The 18,954-nt window shown below is 50.8% G+C and overlaps 1 protein-coding gene across 1 annotated transcript; it reads left to right on the plus strand.

Moving 5' to 3' along the window:
* The first annotated feature begins 3,515 nt into the window (after positions 1–3,515).
* On the plus strand, positions 3,516–17,706 carry Rapgefl1 (Rap guanine nucleotide exchange factor like 1). Its single transcript, XM_027424114.2, has 15 exons — positions 3,516–4,035; positions 6,639–6,717; positions 8,303–8,438; positions 8,667–8,764; positions 11,468–11,580; positions 11,710–11,877; positions 13,010–13,107; positions 13,218–13,340; positions 15,000–15,178; positions 15,253–15,343; positions 15,838–15,888; positions 15,986–16,073; positions 16,282–16,346; positions 16,703–16,757; positions 16,989–17,706. Exons 1-15 carry the CDS (start codon positions 3,516–3,518, stop codon positions 17,111–17,113), a joined length of 1,989 nt encoding a protein of 662 aa, XP_027279915.1. The 3' UTR covers positions 17,114–17,706.
* Positions 17,707–18,954: the final 1,248 nt, after the last annotated feature.

Raw genomic sequence — 18,954 nt, forward strand, 5'->3', positions numbered from 1 at the left:
ATTTGTATCTTGATTGGGGAAGGAAAAAAGAGACTCATTTCACTACAAAATTACAGTCATAATTTGGCCAGCTCAGCCTGGTAAAATGGAAGGTCATCGAGGTAAGGAGCCCCTGTGAGGCCCCAAGTTTGAATATGCTTGCTAACAGTTTCTCATTCTATCCCTCTTTTTTGTTGTTTATTGTTTTTAGGTCAGGGGCTCATGTAGCCCAGGCTGGCCTCTTAACTCACCTTGTAGCTGAAAATACCCCTCAGTTTCTGATCCTATTGTCTCCATTCCCAGGTGCTAGGATTTCAGGTGTGTACTGCCACACACAATTTCTGACAGTTTTTTTTAAAAAATACATTTATTTATTTATTTTTGGTTTTTGGGACCTTGTCTCACTATGTAACCCTGACTGGCCTGGAACTCACAGAGATCCACCTCTGCCTCCCAGGCGCTGGGATTAAAAGTGGGTCACTATGACTGGCTTTTAGTGGTATCTTTACTTTCCAAGAAAGATTACAATCTGAAGCTGGGAATAGTGGTTCTTGTCTGTAATCCCAGAACTCGGGAGGCAAGTGGATCTCTGTGAGTTCAAGGCCAGCCTGGTTTACAGAGTGAGTTCCAGCCAGGTGTACAAAGAGAAACCCTGTCAGGGGTGGGGTGGGGGTAGAGATGGCACTAAAATACCAAGGCCCACAGTCTGAAAGGCAGCTACCAGTCTTAGTACTGGTAATGATAAGGAAAACAAAGACCACCAACAGGTTCATGCTGCCTTTCACTTCAGACCCTGGAACACACAGGGTAATTACCACTTTTGAATTAACTTTCCCTGGGTGGAAGTTTACAACTTACGCAAAGGTCACCCTGGTATGAAAGAACATATGGGTGTTATGGGGCTGGAAACATTTGTTCTTAGTTCCACAAAGCTTTACACTGGTGTGGTGTGGGTGCCATTGGGACATCTTCCCTCTGTCCCACAGGTGATGGGTAACTATATCCCTGGTCTCCTGGGTCATACAAAGAATGCCAACCAACCTTGGGGGTGGGTTACTAGCCGGAAAAAAAGAATGTTAGGATGCTTCCTTCTCACCTCTGCCTCTTTCCCAGTCCTCTGGTTAGATCCCATTGCTCTCTCTGTTGCCCTGGTAACCAGCTCAGCAAGAAGAAACTCAAGCTCAGCAAAGCCCTCAGGTTTTTCTCCGCTCCCCCCCCCCCAGCCTGCCTCTGTGGGCAGAAATAATGGGAGCTTAAGGGGCAGATGCATTACTGCCTTGGGTAGCCCTGTCTAGTACATTTTTTTAGTTCATGGGTTGGGCAGGCCCAGTTAAGCTTGTTGGCCCCCATTTTCTCAGTTAAGTAATGTATACTACCCTACCTTTCTCTTTACTTCTCTCTCAGTAATGCAGAACCCCCCCTCCCCAACACACACACACCCTGGGGCATCAGTTCATGGACCTACCTTATAGGTAACTCAAAACAGCAAGGATTTGCAATTGCCAGATCACCTGGTACCTGCTAGGGTTGACCTAGAGCAGTGATTTTTTTTTTTTTTTTTTTTTTTTTTTTTTTAACACTGGCTATTTGAATCACCTGGGGAGCTTTCTAAGTTAAGAAGCCTTGGGCCTGCCTCAGGATCTACCTCATAATTGATCTATGGTGTGACCCAGGCATCAGCAATTCTAAAAAGCTCCTCTGTGGTTCCAGTGTGTAGCCAGGGTGGAAACCACTGGGTCTCTGGTAGGACCACAACGTAATGCCTCCTTTTCTTCTGATTCAAGGTCTTGAACAGAAGGGTCTGGAAACCAAGCCTTTAGTTTCTAGAAGTCTCTCTCAGTCCCTTTATTTCCAGCCTCCACACCCTTTACACTCCCCAATTTTCACCCTTCCTAACCGACAATCCCAAAATCCTGCCCAGAGAGGAGGTTACCAAGGCAACCGCTTAATCTGGTAACTGTGGCATGTGCAGAAGAGAAGCCCTCCCCTCTTCTTATTTGGTTCCTAAAAGGTTACCTGGGGAGCTTCAAGAAGCCTTCCTAGCCAGTTTCTACTTTCAACCTTAAGAGATACTGAGTGTCCAATGAAGGGAGCCCAGAAAGTCAATGAGACCTAGTTTCTTAGCTAAAGTCAGAGCTATTTTTTGTTGTTGTTGTTCCCTTTCCAAATCCACAGATGGGTGTGCAGAGCTTTATTTCTGTGAACACATGCTCTAGCACACATGGAACTGGGTATGCACAGACAGCAACCCAAGTGTAGTACACACCCTGTCGGTTCCACCACTCCCAGCTATTAGCATTCCTGTTCATCCATGCCTGGCTGGTGCCTAGTGAGCAGGGCTGGGGCATTGTCCAAGGAGCTCCAACCCACTAGGAACCTGGTGCCGCTCCCTCTCTTGTGTATACCTAGTTTGGATGTGTTCACCTGTCTCTATAGCCTCATCCTCTAAGTGCAGTGTGCCCTTGGTGACAGAATGCACTGGCATGGCCATCAGGAGTAAAGGCAACATTTCTCCCATTCCTTGGCTACATACACTGAACTGTCTGTGCTTCTGGACAATAGCAGTTTGGGGACCTACTTCCTTTTGCTACCACCTGGGCTAAGGTGCCCTTGTGTTCTTAGTCTCCTCTTGCTGCCTGCTATCTCTTTTCACCCCAGTTAGACCTGCCATGACCTGCCGGTCTCTGCTCTGCCTGGCTCTTTCCTACCTGCCGGTACCTGCCTTACAGGGCGGCCCTGCACCACCTACTATACCCTATCAGAAGGGTGTGGGTACCGCCCCCAGTTCCAGTGCCAGTCCACCCAAGACGCCGTCCCAGCCCTTTTCACGGGTGGGGGATAAAGATCACATAATTGTGGGACAGATCAGTCTTTTAAGCCTCACCTATGTACAAGCAGGCGCGTCAAGGTGTAATTCAAAGATCTGCCCTGGTTATTTGCAACGATAGTAAGAGACCCGGTAATCGAGACACAGGAGTCCTCTCCGTTGGTAAATCCCTCCCTCGCCTTTGCCCTTAGTTTCTGCGACTGTCAGAAACCAAGTCCGAATTTTCCTCGCGGTCAGCACCAGCGCGCCCAAGTTCAAGCCTCGCGCGGCCGGGTTGGGGCGGGCCTAGGCAGGGTAGGGGCGGGGACTGGATGAGGGGGCGCGGTCTCAATTCTGCCACCTTCCCCGGGGCCAGGAGCGCAGCCGCCGCCGCCGCCGCCGCCGCCGCGTCCTCAGCCTTGCGCTCCGCCCGCTGCCTCTGCCGCCTCAGCCCGGCCCCGGAGCACTGAGCCGGGGACACCGGCCTCTCTGCCTGCCCGCCCTTCAGCCACAGCCAGCATGGGGGGCCGCTGAAAGCGAGCTCCTCTCCCCTCTGGCACCTTCCCCGGCCACTGGCCACTGGACTCTGGCCAGCGAGCCTCGGCCACCTCTGGCTCGCAATCCCGCGCCTGGCACGGCCCTCGGCTCTGCCCCTCCGGCTCTGAGCATCGTGTCCCCGCCCCCCCGCCGCGCCTGGGACACCTGGGTCCCCCCTTGGCGGGGGGGGGGCATGAAGCCACTGGAGAAATTCTTGAAGAAGCAGACGTCGCAGCTGGCGGGGCGAGCGGTGGCAGGAGGTCCCGGCGGGAGTCCGGGTTGCTGCGGAGGGCCTGGAAGGGGTGGGGGCCCTGGCGGAGGCGGCGGTCCGGCCGGGGGACCGCGGCCGCTGCAGCGGCGTCAGAGCGTGTCTCGCCTGCTGCTCCCAGCTTTCCTCCGAGAGCCCTCAGCTGAGCCCGGGCTGGAGCCGCCCGCTGAGGAGGAAGGGGGAGAGCCATTGGGGGGCTCGGAGGAGCCGGGCAGCGGGGGGCCCTGTTGGCTGCAGCTAGAAGAGGTACCCGGGCCAGGGCCTCTTGGGTGCGGGGTACCCGTGCGCTCTCCTTCCTCGTACTCCTCCGATGAGCTATCCCCCGGCGAGCCCCTGGCTTCACCTCCCTGGGCCCCCCTGGGCGCCCCCGAGCGGCCAGAGCATCTTCTGAACCGGGTTCTTGAGCGCCTGGCTGGAGGGACTACCAGGGACAGCGGCGCCTCAGGTAAGCCTGCTCATCTCTCCTGGAGCAAGAGGGTGCCCTGGTTTCTTTTCTTGTCCTCGGCACCAGTGTAAGAGCTGAGGGGAACCCCGCAGTAGGATAGGGGAAAGGGACATGGTAGTGCCCACCCACCTTTCTCCCAACAGCCTCATCCTCCGGGAAGAAACCAACCTTCCTCTCCTTCAGCCACCCTCCCTCTCCCTTGGACATTTAAGCCAGTCTCCTGTGGCCCTTGGTACTGCCTACTTCCTCCCATGCCCCCCAAATAGGGGCTGACACCCTAAGATGGGAGCTTTCCAGCCGAGGTTATACCACCCTCCAGACCGTATCCAAGGCCTGAAAACCCTGACAAGAATCCCTGGCTGTGTAGAAGCCCCCAGAGCACAGGCTGGCTCACTTGGTGGGGCAGTGTGGATAGGCACAGGACCCGACTGCCTTTAGGGAAAGTGGCCTCCTTGCGGGGGAGAGGAAGGGGGTGGATTTGAAGGTCTCTAAGGAAAGGCACCAGGAGGCTGCAGCATCCGGAAGGATCTGGGCCTCAGCGGCTCCCACCCTGACTATGTCATGCCTCAGCATAAGGCTTCTTTAAAAAAATAATAACCACACCCTGGGAGGTTTATTCTCTAAATGATAATGCCATTTCAACCTCCCCACCAGCACCCTACTAAAGGTCTTACGAGGGACTGAGGTCCCCACATTACTGGCTAGGACTGAAATAGAAGACAGCAGGGTCTTTAGGTCTAAGTAGACACTCCATTGAACCCAGAGGGTCTTAGGTTTGGGAGCCCAAAGTTGAGAACCGAAAGATGAGGGTGTTATATGCCACTCTTCATCCTCTACAAAGTGCTCTGGCTTTATAAGTAGGTGTCACTCCCCTCTACTCCATTTTTTCTTTCTTTTCCTGAAGGTCTGGGCCATCTCTTTTGGCTCGGGCTGCAGTTGCCCTGGGGAGCTGACACCTTTTGGATTTAATTAGAAAAATATCAGACACACACAGCTCTCTTAACCATAACTTCCCGCCTACACCACATACCCTGTGTCTCTATGACACATTCCCCAGGGAGGCTGTGCGTTGGACCAGAGCCTGCTTTGGAAGAAACAGATGCCAAACTGTAGCCCCCGTATCAGCATCTCCCCCACTCTGCCCATGTTCCTTTTCCTTTACTCTGGTTTCAGCATTCACACCCAAGTGAGATTAAGATGCTTGGAAGGATGTCAGGCCTCCTTGTGCCTGGTCCCTATCCCCAGAGCTGGGCATGAGGGCCAGGGGTGCTTCTCACTCTCAGAACATAGCAGGGTAGCTGGGCAGAGAGGGAAAAGGAGGTTGACTTTCCTCTTCTACAGGGGCATGGTGCCCCTGGGTTAAGACTCCCAAATTGTCACCCATAGTGTCTGGCTTGGCAGGCCGAATCCCCAGGGAAACTGGTTTGGGAAACCTACCAGCTTAACCTGCCACTCCAATATTACCAATATAAGCCACGTTCTCAAGCCATTTGGTTTCCTCCCAGGCTGTGTGGGAGGAGACAACTGCTTACTGAGGGCACTCCACACCTAGCCAGGGCTCCTCAGAAGTCTAGGCAGCCCCTTGTGGCCACTAGATTCTACCCTGACACTGTTGCCCTCTAATATTGAGGAAAGAACAAAGACTTGGTGGTCTAAATTCTTCATCTGGTTCGAGGCAAGGGCCTCCCAGCTCTGGGTCTCAGTTTTCTCATCTGTGAAATGAAATAGGTCCAAGTAGACAACCTTGTGTTGCCTCTCCCATTTCTACCATCATGGCTGGCACTGGCAGCAGGGCATGGCAACCAAGGGTTGTCAGAAGCCTTAATTTTGGCCTGGAGCAGTGCCTGGGGACCTGGCCCTAACCTGTCCTGCTGAGGACACCTGGCTCCCACCCTGTGCCCTGCCTGTCTGTGTGTGCCAAGCAGCCCTGCCCCACCCCAAGGCTGGCTGCAAGTCAGGGCGACCTTGTACCTGGCTGACTGGCTGAGCCAGGCCCAGACAGGGGTGTGGAGGGAAAGGGTGGTGAGAGGAGCCCCTCCCCTCTCCTCTTCATCATTAACCCTTCCACCTCTGGGCACCACCCAGAGGACACAGAGGTTCTATTTAAAGCCTGAGAACAAGAGGTGGCAGTCTGTCTCCTCTCCTAATTTTAATGGGGCTGGTCCCCACCTGTCCTGTCAAAGCTATGACGTCAGGAGTGGTGAGGGGGGGGATGGACACACATCCCCACACACCTACATCTCTCTGTTACCTCTGTTTGCTAATTCTCTGTTTAGGGCCCCTTCCGTGGACTCTTTTTTTTTTCCTAGCAGATCTCAGGCATGGTGTATTATCTGACCAACTTCCCACACACTGAAGAGAAGTGTGCATGGCTTTCAAAGGCACCCCCCCCTTCCCTCCAGCTGCCTTGGCAGCTGCCAGCCCCACCCCCGCAGCGGCTGCCCAGAACCTTCACACATGTGTGTATGCGCGTGTGCAGAGCATGACAGGGCAGGTGGCCAGGGCTCCAGTCTTACTAAAGAGGCAAGAAATGAGGGTGCAGAGTTTCCAGCCGGGTCCTAGAAGCTCCCTCCTGACATCTGTGACGCCATTGATCTCCACAGATATTCTGCTTGATGACATTGTCCTCACCCATTCCCTCTTCCTGCCAACAGAAAAGTTTCTACAAGAGTTACACCAGTAATATCCTTTTATGGAGCTTATAGAAGGGCAGACCAGAAGGGAGTCATTCCTACCCACTAGCTGCAACCCAGCCCGGACTCTCCCTCAGAAGACACAACCAGCTTTCTGTCTCCCCAGCTGCGCATGACCTTGGGTAGATCACTTCACATGACGCTCAGTTTGCTTCAGTCAGTAAAATGGAGACGAGCCGTTGCTCTGCTCTGGGCTGCTGTGAGGATCAGCCTTGCTGCAAGTGTGAGAGTGCTCTGGAGAGACCTATGCAAGGGTTAGGTGCAAGGGGGGCGGTGATGGTGCACCTTCAATCTCAGTATCCCAGAGGCAGAGGCAGGGGGATCTCTGTGAGTTCCAGGCCATCCTGGTCTATAGAGCGAGTTCCAGGATAGACTCCAAAGCTACACAGAGAAACCCTGTCTCGAAAAACAAAACAGCAAAAAGATCTTGCTCTAAACATAGGGTCTGATATCAGCGTTAGGTCTTGGTGTGCTTCAGTGGGGTCAGCTAGAGATGAGCTACTGCTGGCCTAGTCACTGGGTTTCTTGGCAGCATACGGCATTCACTTTACTTGGGGCTTTTGTTTGTTTTCTTTTTAGAGACAGGTCTCACTATGTAATCCTAGGTAGTTTGTATTTTTTTTTAAGATTTATTTATTTATTTATTATGAATACAGCATCCTGCCTCCATGTATGCCTGCACACCAGAAGAGGGCACCAGATCTCATAACAGATGGTTGTGAGCCACCATGTGGTTGCTGGGAATTGAAATCAGGACTGCTGCAAGAGCAGCCAGTGCTCTTAACCTCTGAGCCATCTCTTCAACACTGTTTTTTTTTTTTTTTTTTTTTTTTTTTTTTTTTTTTTTTTTTTGAGACAGGGTTTCTCTGTGTGTATCCCTGGCTGTCCTGGAACTCACTGTGTAGACCAGACTGGCCTCCCCAGTGCTAGGATTATAGGCATTCACCACCACTACTTGACTCAATTTGAACTACTAATGTAGACCAGGCTACCATTAACCTGTGGTGGTCCTCCTGCCTCTGCCTCCTTAATGCTGGGATTACAAGAATGTACCACCAGCCAGGCATTGGTGGCACAGGCCTTTAATCCCAGCACTCGGGAGCAGAGGCAGGCGGATCTCTCTGAGTCAAGGCTGGCCTGATCTGCAGAGCAATAGGCTCCAAAGCTACACAGAGAAACCCTGTCTCGAAAAACAAAACAAAACAAAAAAAGAATGTACTACCATGCCTGGCTTCTTTGAATTATTTTAAAACCTAATTGTATTTGTCAAGCCCTTGAGTAGAATGTTACTAGGCTGTCTTAGAATAACCAGGCCTCACCATGAGGTAAAGTCAGGTTTGTGGGCTGGTCAGAGATTAGATGGGTCCTGGCAATATTCTTAACAGGCCAGAGCTGAATGTGATAAATTGAAGCCCTCACTCTTTGTACTCTCAGCAAAACCATGGCTGTGAAAAGTCTTGGTTCCATGTCCCTGAAAACCTTTTCTCTGGTATCCAAGCCCAGAATATTTGGGGGCAATTTGCCTTTCCCAGTTTCTTTGGCCATCCAGAACTTTTACTTAACTTAGGGGTCAGCTTTGTTCAGTCAAGGAGTGTGGAGGGTCCAGAGGGGCTGGGCCGGAAGCAAGCCTGTCTAGCTCTACTCCTCCATTTCTTGGATACCTACCAAGGACTACTGCAAGAGGAAGAAGGGGCCGGCCACATTATCAAGGTAGGCCTGGGAAGGAAAAGGCACATGAGCTGGCTGTCAGCTTGGAAGGGGGCCCTTTGAAAGATTCACACTCCTCAAGTTGGGTATCTAGAAGCAAAAGATGCCAGTGGGCTTTGGTCTATGTGATTCTTGGGTGCTTGGGGCATGAAGGCCCTGCCTCAGCCCTTGTAGTGAGTGGTCCCTGGGATGGGACATCTGCCTTCATCTCATCTGTTACCCTCTCCCTAGGAACTGTATCTACTAATTATGAAGGATGAGTCCCTTTACCAAGACCTCCGAGAGGACACTCTGAGGCTGCACCAGCTGGTGGAGACGGTGGAGCTGAAGTAGGGGGAAGGGGTCCCCTGAGTTCCTCGATTACAGGGGCTGCCTCTGGTCTTGTTGTGCCAACATATTAGTTGTTTGTTTGCTTTTTAAGATATTTATTTGTTTGTTTTTTATGGTTTTGCCTGCATGTACATCTACATATGACCTGCATGATTGGGTGTGCTGAGGTCAGAAGAGGGCATTGGGTCCCCCAGTAACTTGAGTCACAGATACCTGTGAGGCACCATGTGGGTGCTGGAAACAGAGATGGGGTCCTCTGGAAGAGCAGCCAGTGCTCTAAACCACTGAACCATCTCTCCAGCCCCTCAACCCTTCAGTGTGGTTTCTTTCAGCTCCTCTCCCTTACTGGAGAGTAAGGAACCACAGAACACTGTCTCTAACCCAGTCTTTTCTTTGGCAGGGGCGGGGGTGCTAAGCAACGTGACTTACTATGTAGCTCAAGATAACCCCCAATTTACTGTGTGGCCCAAGATGGCTTCTACTGGTAATCCTCCTGTCTCAGGAGGATTACCTCCTGTGCCACCAGGCCCCCTCGGCTCCAGTCTCTTTTTAATTTTTGGTCCATTTTTTCCATCAGTTTGCCTATTAATCTGGTAGTGTTCTGGCAGGTATTTAACAACCTGTGCTCTATGAGAAACAGCCCTGGTTGATTTGATGTCTCTGATTCTCAGAGTGTAAATTCTCTTACCATGGTTGATTTCAAGCTATCAACAAGGCATCACTGATGGTGGAGCTGGGAAGAGATCTGCAACGGTAGTTACAGTGTATTTCCACCACATTGTTACATATGCCTAAAATGCTGCAGCATGGGCAATGCCAAACAGCAAGAACACAGAAAAAGCTACTTCTTCTTGCTTTTTTCCTTCTTATTTATTCATTTTTGAGACAGAGTCTTTGAAACTTGCAGCCACCTTCTGAATTTGCCTCTGAGGTGGGATCATGGATTTGTGCCATACTGCCTAGCTTGAAACTATCTTTTTGATAATAATTTATTTGACCTCAAGTGTAGTGGCATCTTTGCAAAATGAACACACACATATTTAACATCTGTCCTTAAAAAATCAGTTAGTGCTGGGCAGTGGTGTCACATGCCTTTAATCCCAGCACTCGAGGACGCAGAGGCAGGCGGATCTCTGTGAGTTCAAGACTAAGTTACCTGGTCTACAAGAGCTAGTTCCTGGACAGCCTCCAAAGACACAGGGAAACCCTGTCTCGAAAAACCAAAAAAAAAAAAAAAAAAAAAAAAAAAAAGAAAAGAAAAAAAAATTTAGTTAGTGTACTGTGGGGCCGTGGTGGCACATGGCTTTTAATCCCAGCACTCTGGAGGTAGAGGCAAGCGGATATCTGTGAGTTCAAGGCCAGCCTGATCTACAGAGCTAGTTCCAAGACAGCCAAAGCTACACAAAGAAACTCTATCTTGAAAAAAAATTCTGCAGAGGTTAAGAGCACTTGTTGCTCTTCCAAAGGCCCCAGGTTGGATTTCCAGCACCCACATGGCTGCTAGCAACCGTCTGTAACTCCAGTTCCAGAAGATCTGATGCCTTTTCTGAACTCCAAATGTAGTGCTTGCATTCAGTACACAAGGCACATACAGGCAAAATACCCATCCATACACATTAAAAATACAGATAAGTCTTTACAAACATACATCAGCTATGGAAGTTAGCACATCCCTGTAATCCTAGGTATTCAAGAGGTTGAACCGGAAGACTCATCAATTCAAGGCCAGCTTGAACAACTTATTTTGAGATCATGTCTCAAAATAAAAAAAATAATAATAAGGGCTTGGGATATAGCTCAGTGATGGGGTGCTTGTTTAATATGTGTAAGGTCCTGGGTTTAATCCCCACTATTACCTAAACAAACGAAGAGTTGACAAAATTCCCCAAAACTGACCTCACTAGCTTCAGGACAGGAGTATACCTTGGTTTTCTCCTCTCCATTCCTGCTGCTACAAGGTTCATTCACTCTCACCTAGACTGTTGCCACAGCCTGTTCAGGACCTCAGCTTCTGGCCTTGCATCTTTCTCCTTTTCTCTTCTGACACCAACGGTATTTTCGAGACTTTCATAAACAATGCCCTCGCCCTCCTGCTCCCGACGCATCCGTGCTCCCTAGTTAAATGCCCTGGAGCACCATCAGCTCCCTCTCTTCCTGACCGATCTTTCCCATCTCTTCCGTGGAAACATCTCAGATTTCCCCCTTCAGGAAGAGTTTCCTTCCTCCCCCACACCAACTCACTCTCCTGTACCTTTGTCATCTCACCAACGCTTGCTGGCTGGTGTTAGAAGTAGTGTATGCATGTCTGTCTCCTTCCCAGACTGTGAAGTCCTTGTCAGCAAAGTTCAGACATCTCATGTCCTGCTACCTACCATGTGCCAAGACATGTGCTAGAACCTGAAGGATGAAAAACACTCAGTAAAAACCAATCCCATTCCTCAAAAGCTATCGATCTGGTAGAAAAGATGACTCGAACATAAACAATATTGTTCCATTGTTTTATAGCATTTGAGACAAGAGAGTGAGTGGCCTTCCCTTGTGGGTGGGTGGACCAGAGAAGAGCCCCTGAAAGAGATGGCATTTGATTTGGGTCACTTGGACAATTGTCCTATGCTGGTCATTATCCTATCCCTGCTTAATGGTCCTGCCTGGTGCTCCATATGCCTGGCAGGCTTGCTGATGCCCGGCTGTGTTCACGCCAGGATTCCAGAGGAGAGCCAGCCGCCCAGCAAGCAGGTTAAGCCACTCTTCCGCCACTTCCGCCGGATAGATTCCTGTCTGCAGACCCGAGTGGCATTCCGGGGCTCAGATGAGAGTAAGTATGGCCATTAGGAAGAGCACAGTTTCTGGAGTGGCTCCAGGAGGTGGGTGGGGTCCTTGAGCCTTCTGCACCTTCAATGGAGTCTCTCGGTCCCTTTCACAGTCCTTTCCTGTCTTTTTGCAGTCTTCTGCCGTGTGTACATGCCTGACCACTCTTATGTGACCATACGGAGCCGCCTCTCAGCATCAGTGCAGGATATTCTGGGCTCTGTGACAGAGAAGCTGCAGTACTCAGAAGAGCCTACAGAGCGTGAGGATGCTCTCATCCTGGTGGCTGTTGCCTCCTCTGGAGGTAAGGGTCAGCATACTAGGCAGGGATAAACACTAAATTCTAGATCCTTGATACTCATCACCCTGGGTCCAACCTTGATGAGTGCATCACCTAGGAGATCGTATCCCAAACCTACAGGAGTAGAATATGCATTTGGACCAGACCACCTGACCCATACCCAGGGGATCCCTATGCACATTTAAATTTGGGACACACTGGCTCAGAATCATTGGGTTCTGTCCTGGGTGCTACCTAATACCCACCTGGAGACTGTGTTCTGGTCCTTCATACACATACCTCTCTCTGGCTTTGTATATGCTGCATTTTTTTTCAGGTTGAGGACATAGTGTAGGCTCTAATCCTGTGGGGAGGCAGAGAGCCAGCTTGTGCGTGTGTGCGCGCGTGCTTGCTTGTGTGTGTGTGTAAAACCCTGGGCTGGTTTGGAATTTACAGTCTTTCCTGGTTCTGCCTCTCAAGTGCCAGGACTTCAGGCATGCTCCAGCATGCTCATCTTAGCCTTATTTTCCATAAAGAAAAAGTATTCTGAGCTGGAGAGATGGCTCAATGATTAAGAGCACTGGCTGCTCTTCCAGAGGCCTTGAGTTCAATTCCCAAGAAAGCACATGGTTGTGAGCAACCATCTGCAATAGGATCTGATGCCCTCTTCTGGCCTGCCGAGCACTCAAACATAAAATATAAATAAATACGATTTTTTAAAATATTAAAAAGAAAAAAGTTGGGGCTGGAGAGATGGCTCAGCGGTTAGGAGTACTGCCTGCTCTTCCAAAGGTCCTGAGTTCAATTCCCAGCAACCACATGGTGGCTCACAACCATCTGTAATGAGATTTGGTGCCGAACACTGTACACATAATAAATAGATAAATAGAAAAAGAAAAAGAAAAAAGTTATTCCAGCCTGTGAGTGTCATGGAGATGAAGGAATGAGAGATGAGCGTCACATGGGGTAGAGTCTACATATGCCAAAGAAAGCATTTTACAAATCTCAGAAAACTATGGTATAAGCTGGGCATAAGAGCCCCACTAGTGTAAGATGCTTCAGCATAGTCTCATGGTTTCTGGATGGGAAGGGTGATGGTGGCTCAGGTATGTGTGGGGTGTGGGTGTCCAAAGCTGAATGGCCTGTTCCTCTGCAGAGAAGGTCCTCCTCCAGCCAACAGAGGACTGTGTTTTCACCACGCTGGGCATCAACAGCCACCTATTTGCCTGTACCCGGGACAGCTATGAGGCCCTAGTAAGAATTCCTTCACCTGTCTTGGCTGGTAACAAGACTGAGGGGGGCTGAGAGCAAGTCTCTCACTCTACCACGGGAAGCCAAGTTTTTCTGACCCCTCCTGACACCAGGTACCCCTTCCTGAGGAGATCCAGGTCTCCCCTGGAGATACAGAGATTCACCGGGTGGAGCCTGAAGACATTGCCAACCATCTGACTGCCTTCCACTGGGAGCTGTTCCGATGTGTGCACGAGGTGGGACAGGCTTGTGCTGGGCAGCGGGCGTGGCTGGGAATGTGCTGTTGCAGCAGACAGTCCTAGTTAGAAGGCTCCTTTGCAGCCCACACATGGGCAATGTGCAGGTATAACCTTGGTAGGCCTTTGTCCCCTCATGTGGGGAAATGGTAGAGAACCTCTACAGCAAGCAGAGTGTTTTAGGTGCTGCCTACTTAGATGCTGAACTGGGATTCATTTCAGGATTCATAAAAATACCTGCCAAGCTGAGGGTGTAACTCAGTTGGTAGAGTGCCTGCCTAGCATGCACAACACTAGAAAATCAGGTGTGGTGGAGGACACCTGTAGTCTCACCACTTGGGACTTGGAGGCAGAAGGATCCAGATTATCCTAGGCTCCATGCTGAGTCGGAGGCCAGCCTGAGATACAGAAAACCCTGTATCAAAACAAAAAAAACAAGGGGGCTAAAGAGATGTCTCAGTGGTTAAGAGCACTGGCTTCTCTTATAGAGGCTCCAGGTCCAAACTCCAGCACCCACATGGCCATGAACTACTGTCTGTAACTCCAAGATTTGACATTCTCACACAGACTTACCTGCAAGCAAAACACCAATGCATATGAAATAAAAATAGATAAATTAAAACAAATAAACAAAAAATATGAGGGCTTGAGAGTTGGCTTAGAGGTTAAGAGTGCTACTTGCTGCTCTTCCAGACGGCCAGAGTTGATTCCCAGCTCCATAGCTAATGGCTTACAACCACCTCTAACTCCTGCTTCTGGGGCTCTGATGCCCTCTTCTGGCCTTAGTACGAATGTGCATGTGTGTGCACATTTTTGAAACAGTCTCAATAAGTAGCCTTGACTGGTCTACTCATTGTGTAGATCAGGCTGGCCCCAAACTCACAGTGATCTGCCTGCCTCTGCTTCCTGAGTGCAGGGATTAAAGGCATGCACCATCACACCCAGCAACTTTGTTTTAAGATTTATTTTAATTGTGTGTGCACATGTGTGCGTTCATACATGCACACATCTGAGTGCAGGAGCCCACAGAGGCTGGAGATATCAGATCCCCCTGGAGCTAGAGTTACAGACAGTTGTGAGCCACATTTTGTGGGTGCTGGGAACCAAATTTAGGTTTTCTAGAAAGCCAATATACATTTTAACTACTGAGCAATATTTACAGCCTCCCCAATAAAATCTTTTCAAAAAGATTTTATTATTACTTATGCATGAGCACTTGTATATTTCTGTGTATAAGATCATAGAGGTATCAGATTCCCTGGAATAATGGACAGTTGTGAGGTGCCTGATGTGGGTACTGGGAATTGAACTCTGGTCCTCTGCAAGATCAATATGTGATCTTAACCACTGAGCTATCTCTCCAGCCCCTAGAATAAAATCTTAAAAAGAGAGAAAGAAAGATAAAAAGCAGTAAGTAAGTGGTAAGTGTGTGTGTCGGGAGGGGGGCGATATCACAGGTTTTAGCAAGTGCATGCTGCCTCTATGCTCACTAGGTGGAGAGCAGTGTTAACATTAGTTGTCTGTGTGGCATCCTGTCCTGTCCCTATTTTTCTATTTTCATACCCACTCACGCCTGTCTTTCCTTCTCCATGTGCTCTGTGCCATCTTCCCACCCACATCCCCGTTGCCCTGGCCTCGCCTCTGCCACTGTGGTTGCAGCTGGAGTTCGTGGACTACGTGTTCCATGGGGAGCGTGGTCGCCGTGAGACAGCCAACTTGGAGCTGCTACTGCAGCGCTGCAGCGAGGTCACTCACTGGGTGGCCACTGAGGTGCTGCTCTGTGAGGCCCCCGGCAAGCGGGTACAGCTGCTCAAAAAGTTCATCAAGATCGCCGCCATGTGAGTGCTGCCGGTGGAGGCTGGGAAGGTCACAGTTACCCAATGCCCTCTGACCCCGCCTCCTTCCCACACAGCTGCAAGCAGAACCAGGACCTGCTGTCCTTCTACGCTGTGGTCATGGGCCTGGACAATGCAGCTGTCAGCCGCCTGCGGCTCACTTGGGAGGTGAGACGACCTCTCCCTTCTCTACCCACAGCGCCAGAGCAGTCATGCCGCCTCAGGATCTGTGCTCAGGATCTGTGCGCATCCTCCCGGTACTGCTCTGTGGGCAGTCTTTGTGCCAATGGGAAGCAGGTGCCCTCTTCTGGCCTCTGCTGCTCAGGACATATAGCTTTGCTCGTGTCTTTGCAAATTAGTCAAAAGCTAGAATCCCAGCTGAAGTGCCCTTGCTCTGAGCATCAGCTGGGTCTCAGGCAACACTCTCTGTGCATGGCACCTGTGTAGGCAGAGGTCTCACTTTCTCCAGAATAATCTGCTCCTCAGGCAGTTCCACACTCCCTGACTTACCCTTAGGACTGATTCTCTGTCCTCACCTGCTAGCTTCCCCTCCCCCTGCAAGAGGTGTAAGCCCAAAGCCCTGTAAGGGAGAGCAGTCCCGCAGGCGCTCACACAGGAAGCTCAGCCCTGATGTTTCTTGTCTCTTCCTTCAAACTCTGCAGAAACTGCCAGGGAAATTCAAGAACCTGTTCCGCAAATTTGAGAACTTGACGGTGAGTGGGGTTGGCTTTCGTTAGCCAGTAGAGAATAGGAGACATCTTTGGGGGTACACTGGGCCCATCTGTTTCTGCTCCTTCTGTGGAATGCTAGGACCCCTGCCGGAACCATAAAAGCTACAGAGAAATCATCTCCAAAATGAAGCCCCCTGTGATTCCCTTCGTGCCCCTGATCCTCAAAGGTCAGTCCCTGCCAGGCTGTAAGTCTCCAGTTCACACTCCTTTCTCCCACACCCCAGGCCTGCCTTTGAGTCCCCTCTCAATTCAGCTGTGAGTGCCTGCTTGCCTAGAAGCACCCCACACCCCGCAAGACTGCATGTGCCTTAGAAGGTGGGATGGGTCCCTTCTGCCTACTCTGTTCTCACATTTAGCTGTCTTTCTGTTCCCTAGACCTGACCTTCCTGCATGAGGGCAGTAAGACCCTTGTGGATGGTTTGGTGAACATTGAGAAGTTGGTGAGTGGTACTGCCAGCCCCTGTCCTAGGACTGAGAGGTGACTTCCTTCCTTCCTCTCTCTCCTGTCACTTGCCCAAAATAGCAGCCTTTCTCACTGGTGCCCAGCTTGCCTAACAGACTCCAGACTGTCTCGCTGGTGGCATCACTGTGGCAACCCACCCACAAGAGGCAAAGCTGACAGGCAGTTTGGGGGCAATTCTACCTCCCTCTCTTGGCATCTTGCTATTACCCATCCTTTGGCCCTTTAGAGGCCACATCACTGGAGACTGGCGATGGCAGAACTAACTCAGTTGAGATTGAAGCGGGAAGCAGCTGTCTGTGCCCTTTTCAGGGCTAATTCCTTGTCATTTCCCAGCATTCAGTGGCTGAGAAAGTGAGGACCATCCGAAAATACCGGAGCCGGCCTCTCTGTAAGTACCCGAGACTCAGTGAACTCCCCACTGTAGAAGAGGCAGGGTTGGGAGAAGTCCGTGACCAAGTGTATGTTTCCTTATACTGCTCCGTTCTTCCTTCTTTCCTTGGGCTTCCTGCCAGTACCTGTGCCCATTCACACCCCTTCGCACTGCCCTGCATAGCCCGGCCTGCATGTAGGGGATAAAGGGAAGCTAAGAGCTGACCACCTCTCCCTCTCCACACCCTAGGCCTGGACATGGAGGCCTCCCCACATCACCTGCAGACCAAGGCCTATGTGCGTCAGTTCCAGGTCATTGACAACCAGAATCTCCTCTTCGAGCTCTCCTACAAATTGGAGGCTAATAGTCAGTGAGAGTGAGGGGGTCCAGTGCCCCCACATAGGTCCTTGGCACCTGGCACTCAAGCACTTTGCACGATGCCCTCAACAACCCCCACCTGGACATCTTTCCCCTGGAGCCACTTCCTGTCCTACAAGGAGGAGTTGGGTTGACCAACCAGAATGCACAAGCCTGTCCATCCTGCTGAGGTCCTCTTACCTTATTCTTTTACACTCCTGGTATCTGACCTCTCTGGGCAAGAGACCGAGCAGTCCCTGTGCCTTCCCAGTGAGGTCTGTTCCAGAGATGGAGTTTCTAGACTCTGCTTCCCAAGAAGGAAGGAAGGAAGCGCCCCCTCCCAGATCGCAGCTAGGTATGGAGGCACTGGGAGCCGCCCGCCCTGCCATCTGTTTGACTTCCTTCTGATCAGGGCTGAGATCCCTGGATATACACCCCCCTAGACTGTGTGTGTGTGTGTGTGTGTGTGTGTGTGTGTGTGTGTGTGTGCGCGCCTGCCTGCCTGCCTGTCTGTCTGTCTGTCTGTGTGATTTACATGTCCCCTTTTAGGGAGCAAGAGTGCATCTGATAAGTATGATAAGTAGGGAAAGTATCACAAATGTTTTTTTTTTTTTTTTTTTTTTTTTTTTTTTTGTGTGTGTGTGTGTTTTGAGGATTCCCTTTTGTTTGGTGCTGCCCTTATTGTCTATGTCTCCACTACTTCCTGGCCAACTCTGCCTATTGTCCTACACATGAAAACTGTGGGCCAACCTGTTCCTGAAGGCAGGGCATATCAGAAGGCAGGAGAGTAACCCACCAGCCCCTGAAAATGCCCCACTCAAGCTTCCCCAAGATCTCTGGGTATGTGCCAGCGAGAAGCTAGAAGATGCTCAGGGAAACACAGGGAAACACAGGCTTAGGCTGCCTAAGGCCCTGCCTCCGCCTGACAGTGGATGGGATGCAGCGGTGTCAGGAGTCAGGGGCACCTGGTCCCCATACCTCTCTGCTTTTGGGGGTGTCTCACTGCTAAGGAGGGAGTTGTCATCCTTCCTCTGGCTCTGTGTCTGCCATCAATTGCACAATCTGTCCATCTGTCTTCACCCCCTCCCTGCCCTTTGTCTTTCTAGAGAGTCAAAGGTGGATCTCAGTACCTGGGGCAGCTGGCGCCTCCCTTAGTGGGGAGAAGAGGTGGCAGCCGCTATAAAGATACAGCTGCACAAGGCCTTTATTACCTCTCTGTTACTCTTCTTCTCCCATCTCCGGCTCCAGCGCTGAGGGGTTGCAGGGGTTCTCGGCAGCTACTGGGTGAGGTTTCCTGGCACAGCCTCACCCTCCTTCCTGGCCCTTCCGAAGAGGTAGCGGTGGCTGTGGCAGAAGTGAGATCAGCTGCAGCTCCTGCCCTGGGTGGGGTGGGGTGTATATATTTTTTACCCAAAGCTCTGGAATTGTACATTTATTTTTTAAAACCCAAAGAGGGAAAGACCCTTGTATCATATGTAAACATTGTATTATAGGTTATGTTGTACAGTCCCTTTTATACAGCAGTTCCTGACAAAATAGCCACAAACATGCCACACCACTCCCCCAGCTGCTAGTGGTGATGGTGACCATGCTATCCCGCAGCCCATAATGGAGAGGTGACCATACCTCCCCATCCTCTGCTTCTACACAACTGCTGACTGCTCTTCCTGCAGCCCAGGCTTCCTGCCCCTCTTCAGTAACCCCTCATCCGCTTTCTCTAGTTCCTTAGTCTCCAAGAACACTGCCTCCCCCACCCCTTGGCTGTTGCTTGCCTCTGGTTGTGATGCTTGCCCCACTGCTTCTCAGGGGCCCCCATTCCCCAACCCTGTAGCTTTAATGGAGTGAACCGTGTGTGTTG

The sequence above is a fragment of the Cricetulus griseus genome, chromosome 7 (assembly GCF_003668045.3).
Source record: "Cricetulus griseus strain 17A/GY chromosome 7, alternate assembly CriGri-PICRH-1.0, whole genome shotgun sequence".
NCBI classification, from domain to species: domain Eukaryota; kingdom Metazoa; phylum Chordata; class Mammalia; order Rodentia; family Cricetidae; genus Cricetulus; species Cricetulus griseus.